The 12,489-nt window shown below is 43.1% G+C and overlaps 1 protein-coding gene across 1 annotated transcript; it reads right to left on the bottom strand.

The window, feature by feature from the left end:
- Window positions 1–272: 272 nt before the first annotated feature.
- Window positions 273–12,065, bottom strand: LOC127571130 (extracellular calcium-sensing receptor-like). Its single transcript, XM_052017216.1, has 6 exons — window positions 11,968–12,065; window positions 10,423–10,714; window positions 6,072–6,908; window positions 4,453–4,680; window positions 2,163–2,286; window positions 273–1,186 (listed from the first exon to the last, which is right to left on the bottom strand). The coding sequence occupies exons 2-6, from the start codon at window positions 10,678–10,680 to the stop codon at window positions 273–275; spliced, it is 2,361 nt and encodes a 786-aa protein (XP_051873176.1). The 5' UTR covers window positions 10,681–10,714; window positions 11,968–12,065.
- Window positions 12,066–12,489: the final 424 nt, after the last annotated feature.

Genomic DNA, 12,489 nt, shown 5'->3' with positions numbered 1-12,489 from the left:
TGTAACAGTTCCACAGATACACAAGAATATGTTTTGTTACAATAATGAGTTGAACCAGAAGTATAGAAGGAAAATATTACATTTAAAGTGTAAAAGTCAAGCTCATCTGTAGCTTGTTAATAGATCTTTATTATCAATTTTAATAACTAGTCTTAATAAACCATACATTTTGGAATCTTTGTATTTCCCATTTAAAGTGCGTCAAAACATAATATTACTTAATTGTAGCATAAAGTTTTTAACCGCAGCTCCAGTCTCTTTGGGAGGATAACTTAAAATGTCTTGGACCCCTTATTGCCTTTAATGTGCCTCTTCGTGTTTTCTTCTTGCTTGAGCAGGATGACATAACATTTGGGGATAAAAATGCAGAGAAGTAAGCCAAAGCTGGATGCCAATATCGCAAACACTTCCACTGCAACAGCATATTTCCCAGGAGAACTTATGTAAGCTGGAATGAAGGACAGCCACACTGCACAAAAGATAAGCATGCTGAAAGTGATGTGCTTAGCTTCATTGAAATTGCTGGGAAGTTGTCGAGCTAGAAATGCAACCACAAAACACACACAAGACAGGAGTCCGATATAACCCAGAGTACAGTAAAAATTCACTGCAGAACCTACACTGCATTCAAAAACAATAATATCATTGGCATATTCGACATTTTTCCGTGGATAGGGTGGCAACGTGATCAGCCAGACAGTGCATATGAAGCACTGTACCATTGTAAGCAAGACAACAGTCAGGCGTTGATACGTGGGGCTGAACCACTTCATTATGTTGCCATTGGGACGTGTTGCATTAAACGCCATCACCACTACAATAGTTTTACTCAAAACACAAGAGACACAAAGAACAAAAATGACAGCAAATGCTGTATGGCGCAAAATGCAAGACCAGACTGATGGTTCCCCAATAAAAGTAACTGAACACATGAAACACAAAATTAATGCTAAAAGAAGAAGAAAGCTTAACTCAGAGTTATTGGCTTTAACAATTGGAGTATCTCTGTAAAAATAGAATGTAGTAAATACACCCATGGTGATGGAAGCTCCCAGCAATGCCACCACCAGCAGAGTAATTCCCATGGTTTCTCCAAAGGAAAGAAATTCAATTTCTTTAGGTATGCATTCATCATTTCCTTGATTAGGTTGGTATTCCAAAGGACACTTAATGCAATGCGCTGCATCTAAAGAGAAACAGATTGAATTTTAAAGATATTGAAATCCAAATATTAAAAGGAGCTTGACAAAATAACAAGCAATGAGAAGTCTTATTCATAATATCAAACAATTGGATACCAGTGTAACAACACACAACATTCTGGAGGAACTCAGCTGGTCAGGCAGCATCTGTGGAGGGAAACCAACAGTCATCATTTCGGGTCGAGACCCTACATCATGACTGGAAAGAAAGAAGGGAGATAGCCAGAGTGAAAAGGTGGAGCGAAGGGGTGGAGCAAGAGCAGGCAGGTGATGGGTGGATCCAGGTGAGGGGGGGGGTGGTGGGGGTGATAGGCAGGTGAGGGAGGCGGGAGAGTGGGAATGATGTGAGAAGCTGGGAGGTGATAGATGGAAGTGACAAAAGGGCTGAAGAAGATGGAATCTGATGGGAGAGGACAGTGGACCATGGAATAAAGGGAAGGAGGTGAGGAGGGGAACGGGAGGGAGGAATGTGTGGGTGATGGCCAGATGGAGGGTGAGTGAAGGGAAAGAAGACTATCCATTTCCCTTCATTGATGCTGCCTATGCTGCTGAGTTCCTCCGTCATGTGTTGCTCCAGATTTCCAGCATCTGCAGTCGCTCTTGTGGATACCAATGTAATATTGTTCATGCACTCTCTGAAATTCCTCTATTCACCATTCAGTTTTGCGGCAACCTTCCATATCCATGACGCCTTTCACAATCTCAATACTTCCTAAAGTGTTTTACAGCCAATAGGCTACTTTGAAATGTAGCCATTTCCACCTTATTGGAAAGAAAATATCCAATACCAAAGGTTCTTTCAGTCTGATACTGAAGTGCCAGCTTAGACTTTGTATTCAAGACCCTAACACATTTATAGTGAGTTCATGTTTCTGTTAAACAGCTCATACAGAATTTTCAGAGATGCATCTGTCCACAAATGTCCTATGGAGTAATTTCAAGTCACTGCTTTCTCATTACCAGTGGTGTTGCTAATTTCCCCGTCTGGGCACGGTAAACAATCGAAACAACAAATAGGTTGTCCTTTTCTCATTCTCTTCCATTTACCAGGGGCACACCTCTCAGAACAAATTGCTTTTGGAACCTTGAAAGAACAGATAGAGTCATAGTGTAATATAGCACAGAAACAGGCCCTTTGGCTCAACTTGTCCATGCCAACCACATTTCCCACCAAACTAATTCCATTTACCTGCATTTGGCCCTCATATCCAAGTACTTATCCAAATGTCTTTTGAATGTTGTTATTATACCTGCCTCAACCACTTTCTCTGGCAGTTTATTCCATATATGCACCACCCTCTGTGTGAAGAAGTTGCCCCCTCAAGTCCATTTTAAATCTGATACGGCTATCAAAGATTCAAAATTCTGCCTTGTCAAAGAAAAGCTAAAATGCTGTGGTTATTTTATTGGTTATTTTTTTGCTCTTAAAACAAAAAAAAGTGCCATTATAAAATTCTAAAATTAAATGTGTGTTTTTCTTTTATTTGACTGACATTCATTTCATTTATTAATTCTTAATTGGTTAAATTCACCTCAATCCTGGGAGTAGTAATATTTTGGAGCATTTGAATTATCTTTCCCGGTTGTTTTCTGATCATAGGCAACTATTCATCAATCACATGTTTTAATTTAGACAGTCTGATTTCATACAATAATTCATGATTTACACTTCTCAACTTCCCTGCCAAGAACTCCAGAAAGTAGTACAATGGCAGGAAAGCAGAATTATGATTGGACGGTCGAGCTCAGACTTCTGGGTTAAAACTCAGTTTCAGCAGTTTATTCCACTTCTGTAATCCCTTCCACTTCCTTTGAGCCTTCACTGACAAATAGTCGGTCTACAAGAGCGGCCTGGAGGCTGGCTATCCTGTGGGTGTGACTGACATGGCAAGGCCTTTCTGTCTTCTACATGGTATAGGTCGGGAGTGAGATGAAAACTCTCCACATGCATGGATGAATGCAGCGCTAACAACTCATAAGAAGTTCAACACCATTCAGGCCAAAGCAGCCCACTTGATAGTTCTTCCATTAATCACTCTAACCATTTATTTCCCCCCACTACTGGTGCACGTTCGCTGCAGTATGTACCATCTTCAAAACGCAATGCAGTTACTTGCTTAGGCTACTCTGACAGCAGGTCCCAAATCTATGACCTCTACTACCAAGATGGGCAAGATGGGGACACCATGACCTGCAAATTCTCAAGTCACACACCAATCTGACTTGGAAATATAGAGTGAGTTCCTCATATTCGCCGAGTTTAAATCCTGGAAGTACTTCCCCAAACCATAATGGGAGTACCTTCACCAGAAGAGACTTCAGGGATAAGAAGGCAGCTCACCACTATCTCCTCAAGGGCAATTAAGGATGGGCAATGAATATTGGACTTGCTAGATTATTACATTAGAGAAGCAGGCAAGATGGTAGTGCAGTTCTGTACAGCAAACAGAACCCATTAGCTATCTCTCGCTTGTCATTATTAAGCATGAGAATGTCCCTGATGACTTTTACCAATGTTTACAGATGCACCATAGAAAGCATCCGATCTGGATGCATCACAACTTGGTACGGCAACTGCTCTGCCCAAGACGGCAAAAAATTGCAGCGAGTTGTCAATACAGCCCAATCCATTACGTAAACCAGCCTCTGCTCCATTGACTCCGTCTGCACTTCCTGCTGCCTGAGGAAAGCAGCCAACATGATCAAGGACCCCTCCCACCTTGGTCATTCTCTCTTCTCCCCTCTCCTGTCAGACAGAAGATATAAGAACTTGGGAGCACGAACCACCAGATTCAAGGACATCTTCTATCCTTCTGTAGTCAGACTCATGGACATTTTGTACACTAAAAGATGAACTCTTGAACTCTGATCTCGCAACCTACCTTGTCATGGCCCTTGCATTTTACATTTCTCTCTGCACTGCACTTTCTCTGTAACTATAACATTATAATCTGCATTCTGCTTTTTCTTTTTACTACCTCAATGTAATTATATATGACATGGTCTGTCTGGATGGCATCCACACAAAAATGTTTGACCGTATCTCGGTACATGTGACATTAACGAACCAATACCAATGTCAGGTGAATGTGCACAATGCCTGGCTGCAATTATTTAAACCTCTTATCCCCAGTGATGCACCCTTTATCATGTACACCTTCATGGCAGCTAACAACATAAATAACGTGCTCTAATGGTTGTCAATCTTCATCCTCACTTGGGTAACACTATTTAACAAGGAAGATCTTACCTCAGTTTCCCCCCCAGTCCATACCACTGCCGTTTCATTGATCATGAATTCTTGTCCTGGGGGAGCAGATCCATCGTAATATCCAACATCTACGACCTCTATGCCACCAAGGGCAGTTGTCTGCCAGTTTACAATATCGTACATGGGGATTGGGTCTCCATTTGCATCAAAGTGCACCCTTTCTCCCATCTTGGTGATGAAGTTCAGCGTTCTCATGTAATGCAGAAGCTGGAGGACACACACAAAACCAAACGTAAGACTTGCATTTATATAGCGCCTTTCACTTTCCTCTGTAGGTAACTAATTTTGAAGTATACTCACTTTTACAACATAGCGAATTCAGCGCTCAATTTGTGCACAGCAACGTGCCACCAGCAAGAGTTTGATAATGACTACATAATGTTCTATTAGTGATGTTGGTTAACTGAAAATTCCTTTGAAATAATACAGTGGGAGTTTTTACATTTACCTGAAAGGAGAAATGGTGCCTGAGATTGTTGTTCTGAAAAGAGATCCACGACAGTGCAGCACTCCCTCAAACCTGCACTGGGCTACTAGTATTAACATGGTGCTCTAATCTGTGAAGCAAGATTGAAAGCAGCAATCTTTTGATTCAGGTTGAATAGAACTTCATCTGAGCTACCGCACATACCAAACATTCTGCAAGAACTCAGTAATAGGCAAATGACAAAATCTATTGTTGTTTTACTTTGTAGATGACGGCAGCTGATGTTAAAAATTTTAACATATAGAACATAGAACAGTACATCACAGGAACAAGCCCTTCAGCCCACGACGTGCTTTGAAGGTGAAGCCAGATTAAAGTAATTTTTTTCTGCCTGAACATGATCATACCCTGCATATTCATGTTAATCTAACTGCCTTTTAAACACCACTGTCGTACCTGTTTCTACCACTATTGCTGGCAGCCCGTTTCAAACACGTACCATTCTCTGTGTAATTTGCCCCACATATTTCCTTTAAACTTCCCCCCTCTCACCTTAAGTTCATGCCCTCTAGTATTCCATATTCCTTCCCTGGGAAAAAATTCTTACTGTCTACCATATCTATGCCTCCCATAGTTTTATAAACTTCTATCAGGTCTCCCCTCAGCCTCCAGCGTTCCAGAGAAAACAACCCAAGTTTGTCCAACCTCTCCTTGTAACTCATACACTCTAATCCAGGCAACATCCTGGTGAACCTCTTCTGTATCCTCTCCAAAGCCTCCACATCCTTCCTGTAATGGGGCGACCAGAACAGCACACAATTCTCTAAGTGCAGCCTAACTAAAGTTTCACACAGCTGCAACATGACTAATGAAGGCAATGAAGTGGAGGCAAAGTCATTGGGTATATGTAAGGCAGAGATTGATAGGTATCTGAGTAGCCAGGGCATCAAAGCTATGGTGAGAAGGCGGGGGAGTGGGGCTGAATGGGAGAATGGATCAGCTCATGATAGAATGGCGGAGCAGACTAGCTGGGCCGAATGGCCGACTTCTGCTCCTTTGTTTTATGGCCTAAGCCTTCTTTACCACCATGTCTACTTGCGTGGCCACTTTCAGGGAGGTACGGACTTGGACCCCAAGTTCCCTCTGTACATTAATTTTACAAATCCCTTACCTGCCATGGTTTAAAATGTAAAGTTTTCGGACAACTGTCATTGGAAAATATTTTATCTCCACTTTCGCACGACAGCATATTATGAAGAGCGTGAGCTATGGCATAAGTTGCCTTGTACACGTTATATTCAATCCTGTACTGAGATACGGCCGTAAATGAATTTTGCACCGTCTGCAAGTCCTCTGTTCCCGTGCATTCATCGATTCCTGGACCACGAGAAGTGGCGTCTGTATTGTTCCCTCTGTCTGAAAAGATGCACCCGAAAGTCGCTTCCCAAAACTCCTTCACCAACAGGTTCCCTGGGTACACAGAAGGGCGGACTTGCATTAAAAATTCTTTCAGGCCTTGTATACTTGCTTTACGGATTGCAATTCCAATTGTGCCAGTAAGGAACCGTTTACTGTCTTCGGTTGGCAGTACCAACGTAGCAGCCCACGCCTCGCTTCCTATCCATTGGATGCCAGTTACGTTTTGTTGTATTATCTCGTTAATTAGAATTTCCATGTCAGATTGCGCGACAAAGGCGAGCACAACCTTTGTGGACGACCTCTTTATGGTTTCGATGACTTTAAGCAACCTGTCCCTGGAGTACATTGCTTGTATAGTCTCAGAGAAAGCAATGCAAACGCCCGCTTGCTCGGCAGCCTCGGTGAAAGCCTTCATTCCAAAGCTGCCGTAGTCGTCAGCACTTCTGATGGTCCCGATCCATGTCCATCCCAGGTGTTTTACAAGCCTGGCCAGGGCTCTAGCCTGGAAATAATCGTTTGGGATTGTTCTGAAGAATGAAGGGTATTCCCTTCTGTTGCTCAGGCACGCACACGTTGACAGGTAGCTGACCTGTGGGAAAGTCAAATAGAATCCCTATCACCTAGAAACAGTGTTGATCGGTGAAGGCACAAAGTTAACCGCATTAGGTCGGTCCCATTTACACATTGTATCCCATAATGAGTACACACCTAACAACCCCCCCCCCCCCACCCTGGAAAAATCAATGCAGCAACACATTGTTCCATTGTCTTCTTAACCCCAGCAAAATCAGTTGTCTTAATCCACGTACAACCTCTCCATGTGATCAGGGTATCCACAAACGTGACCTTTCCTCAGATAGCCACACACCCAATGTTTGACCATGGCGTCATGCCACGGTGCACTATTAAATGGAACCTAGGGAAATATGTCCGCCCTTTCTGTTTACAATTGCGATGCGTAAAAAACTGCAGCAACAATTCATGTGCGGGAACTAAAACGTTCCTAGCGCCTGAAAGAAGGATATCTGGAACTGACCAATACGTCGAACAGATGCTGGATTTTATGACTGCTAAGTTATGGTGGTAAGAAATATTGTTTCATATCCTTTGTCACCATACCCTTGGACACACAGAAGTAGTTATATCATCAACTGTTCTTTATTGTGGTGCACGGATTCTTTACGTCATACAAACAATGCCATATATAACAGAAGTAATAAATGCTTTAAGAAATCTGATGGAACAGGAACGGACTCGATGGGCTGAATGGCCTGCTCCTCCGCCTGGTCGTTCACTGATTCTATGAACTGTATTCATGCAGATGAAATCCAGATTTCATGTGCCCTTGCGTGATTATATAGTTGCATTCCCATTGAATACCCCACGGTCGATTTTAGTTACCGGTATCAAAATGAGACATGATGCTGCTCTCAGTACCGGATTTATTGTCTCATGTCCCTCATGTCCCCCGAACTGAGGAGATGGTTAAAAGTCATCCGTATGAGTGATTGAGTGTGTCGTCGAGACCTGGGAAAGAGACCAGATTTTCTTCCTCGAAGGATATGAGTGAATCGGGAACATCTGGAGAAACACTCCAATGATTGGCGAGCTGCTTTGCACAAAGATAGATCGGTGGGATTGTTGGAAGCCAATCAACCCAGTCCCAGGACATACTGTAAATATAGGACTTTATCATGGCAATGTCCTTGGCCCAAACATCTTCGGTTGGTTCATCAATGACCTCCTTTCTATCATAAGGTCAGAGATGGGGGTGTTGACTAACAATGTTAAATTACAATATCAATTCCTCTGCTGATGAAGCGCTTAGTGCCTACAAGGAGCACCATTTAGAAACATTCGGATGCTGATAAATGTAAGCAGCATTCATGTCACAAGAGAACTGGATCTTTTATCAAATCTCCCAAGAGAGAGTCTAACTACCCACCCTTGACATTTTATGGCATTATCAATGCCAAGCAGTTTACCATCAACATAATGGGCTTGAAATTAATCAGAAACTTAGCTGGACAAATCAAATGAAAAACGAGCTACAGTACAGGTCTGAAGTTTGTTATTGTGTGGTGAGTGACTCACCTCCTGACAGAAGGTGTATGGAATGTTGACCTTCATTAGTCGGGGTATTGAGTTTGAGCCGCAAGGTGATGTTGCAGCTCTATAGAACTCTGGTCAGACCACACTTGGAGTATTGTGTTCAGTTCTGTTCGCCTCATTATAGGAAGGATGTGGAAGCGTTAGAGAGGGTGCAGAGGAGATTTACCAGGATGTTGCCTGGATTGGAGAGCACGTCTCATGAGGATAGGTTGGGTGAGCTCGGGCTTTTCTCTTTTGGAGAGAAGGAGGATGAGAGGTGACTTAATAGAGGTGCACAAGATGATAAGAGGCATAGATCGAGCGGACAGTCAGAGAATTTTTCCCAGTGTGACAATGACTAACACGAGGGGACATAATTTTAAAGTGATTGGAGGAAGATATAAGGGGGATGTCAGGGGCAAGTTTTTTTACACAGAGGTTGTGGGGGCAGATACATTAGGGACAATTAAGAGACTCTTAGAACACTACCGCAGAGTACAAGCCCTTCGGCCCACCAAGAAACTCTTAGATAGACACATGAATGATAGAGAAATGGGGGCTATGTAGGAGGGAAGGGTTAGATAGATCTTAGAGCAGGATAAAATGTCGGCACAACAATGTGGGCCGAAGGGCCTGTACTGTGCTGTAGTGTTCTATGTTCTATATTCTAAAGCCTTTCCACTACCTGCAAGACACAAACCAGCAGTGTGGTAGATTACTCTCAACTTGTCTGGATATGTGTATCTCCAGGAATACTCGAGAAGCCTGAAACCATCCCTGATAAAGAAACCCACTTGATTGGCGCTGCGTATACCACACTAAACGTTCGTTTCTTCCAACACCAGTGTACCATGGCAGCAGTGAGTGACATCTACAAAATGTGCAAAAGGTTTCTCAAACTGCAGCACCCAAACCTTCAACATCTACCACCAAGAAGAACCAGGGCAGTCGGTGCATGGCAACACCACCACATGCCAGTTCTCCTCCAACACACTCAGCTTCCTAACTTGGAAATAAGTTGCAGTACCACATTATGACTGTCTAAAATTCTGGATTTTCTGCCTGACATTATAAGAACACTTTCACAAGATCCAGTTCAACAATGTTGCTCAGTACCACCTTCTTAAGGGTAATTAAGAAATTAATACGAAGTTAATAAATGTTGATGTTGGCAGAGATTCCAGAACCCGAAAATATGTAGAAATGAAATATATATAGTTCAGTAGGTGAATTACTAAGCCAGCTAACCCTGTTGAGGTCAAGAGAGTTGATAACTTCAAGTTCTGGGGAGTGAACATCACCAATAGCCTGTCCTGGTCCAAACACATAGATGCCATGGCCAAGTAAGCTCACCAGCACCTCTACATCCTCAGGAGGTTAAAGAAATTTGGCATGTCCCCTTTGACACTCACCAACTTTTATTGATGCACCATAGAAAGCATCCTATCTGGATGCATCACGGCTTGGTATGGCAACTGCTCTGCCCAGGACCGCAAGAAACTGCAGAGAGTTGTGGTCACAGCCAAGCACATCATGGACACCAGCCTCCCCTCCATGGACTCTGTCTATACCTCTCACTGCCTTGGTGAAGCAGCCAGCATAATCAAAGACCTCACCTACCCGGGTCATTCTCTCTTCCCTCCTCTCCCATCAGGCAAACGATACAGGAGCCTGAGGGCACATACCACCAGGCTCAAGGACAGCTTCTATCCCATGGTGATAAGACTATTGAATGGTTCCCTTATATGATGAGATGGACTCTTGACCTCACAATCTACCTTGTTTGACCTTGCACCTTCCTGTCTACTTGCAATGCACTTCCCTGTAGCTGTGACACTTTACTCTGTATTCTGTTATTTGTTTTTAACCTGTACTACATCAGTGCACTGTGTAATGAATTGATCTGTAGGAACGGTATGCAAGACAAGTTTTTCACTGTACCTCGGTACAAGTAACAATAATAAACCAATACCAATGCCAATACTTTGACGTGTGACAATAGTGTAACTTACCATAGGAATCTTGAAAGGACCGACTAACGTCGCTATTGCTAAAGATTGTGAGGAGCCCGAATCCCCAACGATGGCAGATACTGTGGGAGTTCTTTTGCAGCGATTCCTCAGTGATGCCTCTTGGCCTCCGTTCAAAAATTCAAAAGCTGCCTTCAGCGATAAATTCGGCACGGTGCACACATCGTATATCTGGTAACCCAGTGTTAGGTTGGGAAGCAGAGATGGGTTATTATTTATTTCCTCGATGGCGAAGATCATTGTTAGAGCCAAACGAAAAAATCGGAACCAGAATCTGCGCGGAAAGCATTTTAAAAAATGTAAAGAAATATGTCCATTATTTTTTGTTTGAGCTTTAGGTGTGCTGATATTGAAACAGTTGGCGGGCGCTATAGACGGAGAAACGCATCACATTACAAGAGTTCATTGAACTCCGACCAAGGAATCACTGTCCACACGTGGATATACGGAGAAATGACTGCAACAACTGTCCAAGTTGTGGCAACAGATTATCAAGGAACACAAAGCAATAAGATTACTGGTAAATTTCTTATATCCAGCGTTCTGTCTGAGAAAGTAATATGTATATAGAAGCTTATCTTATGGGAAAGACGTGGTTAAACTGGAAAGGGTGCAGAAAAAACTTACGAGGACGTTGCCAGGACTAGAAGGCCTGAGTTATCGGGAGAGGTTGGTCAGGCTAGGTTTTTATTGCTTGGAACGTAGGAGAATGAGGGGCGACCTTTCAGAAATGTTTAAAATTTTGAGGGGCAGAGATAAGGTTCATGATAATGGCCTTTATCCCAGGGTAGGGGAGTCCAAAACTAGGGGGCACAGGTTTAGGATGAGAGGGAAAAGATTTAAAGGGGACCTGAGGAGCTACTTTTTCACAGAGGGTGGTGAGTATATGGAACGAGCTGCTAGAGGAAGTGGTTGAGGCAGGTACAACAGTATATTTTAAGAAGCACTTGGATAGGTACATGGAGGGGTGGGGCTTGGAGGGATATGAGCATAAGGCAGGAAATTGGGACTAGCTGGGTGGGTACCGTGGTCGGCATGGACTGGTTGGGCCGAAGGGCCTGTACCCATGCTGTATTGCTTTATGACTCTGTGCGAACATTCGTGCACAGTGCAAAAACAGATGTAAGTGAACGCACAGCAAACAAATGCCGTATCTTTTCCTTAAAACAATGAGATATTTGTTTTTTTCTACTTCATATCGCGGAGATCTCAAAGGTGTAGCAGAGTTCCATCGGGTTTGCACTGGTTTCGGGAATTAAGCAGAACACCATAGGACTACTATGGAAGGAAACGCTGTTCTGGGGATCAGGAAACCTTAATCTGTTAGATACCTCTCTGGTGGCTCAACCTGGTACCTCAATGTGTCTATGGTCTTGGGAATTTCTCGACTTGTACCGCTTCTTGTTGGATCACTGCAGTTAGCGCGAAACAAAACTTGCGCCCATTGAAACTTTTTCGGTCTGACAATCCCATTAAAATGCCATTGAAATAAATTTAAGAACAAAATAATTGAAAGGTTTCACTAACTTTGAGCATGTTATTGGTTCCGGTTTGCTTTTGAAGGTAAGGTCCCGCGCATCCACTTTGGCGTGTACTCGGAAAACCCCGCCAAGGATGATATCGCCGTCTTTGGACAGGTCCAACATGTCACCCGTTCGCCAGCGCCGGCAGGTTGCTTCCTCGTTGGAGCGCATCCTGAAAAGAGCAAACAGATACAGAGCGTATAGCAGGCGGTGATACATCACTATCATTGTCAGTGACTCTGCCTGCAGTTAGACCGAGTACTGTCAACACCATTTATATCATACCACTAGGCAAATTAATTAGATTTCTCGAAGTAAATCTCGATTTCAATAAACATTAAAAGTTTCTGGCTAATTCCCAGCCGCAAGCGAACTATTCCCCTTAGTATGTTAGAGGTGAACGAAGCTGCTTTTTCAGGTGGTTTGGGGAATTTAACTCCCAAGTGTCTCGCTGTGTAGCTAAGTGTGAATTCACGAGAATAATAGTCAATATCGCACAAATGTAGCTGATGACTCTACTGTAGCA

The sequence above is a fragment of the Pristis pectinata genome, chromosome 6 (assembly GCF_009764475.1).
Source record: "Pristis pectinata isolate sPriPec2 chromosome 6, sPriPec2.1.pri, whole genome shotgun sequence".
Lineage (NCBI taxonomy): Eukaryota > Metazoa > Chordata > Chondrichthyes > Rhinopristiformes > Pristidae > Pristis > Pristis pectinata.
Note: the sequence above shows the minus strand (reverse complement) of the source record. Positions and strands in the feature narration are given on the sequence as shown.

Excerpts from the sequence above, each read along its gene's own strand:
- LOC127571130 (XM_052017216.1), bottom strand. The coding sequence starts at position 10,680 with ATGATCTTCGCCATCGAGGAAATAAATAATAACCCATCTCTGCTTCCC. Across the intron at positions 6,909-10,422 it reads GTCCTTTCAAGATTCCTATG|GTCAGCTACCTGTCAACGTG; the intron begins GTAAGTTACACT and ends ACTTTCCCACAG. Across the intron at positions 1,187-2,162 it reads GGAAATTAGCAACACCACTG|ATGCAGCGCATTGCATTAAG; the intron begins GTAATGAGAAAG and ends GTTTCTCTTTAG.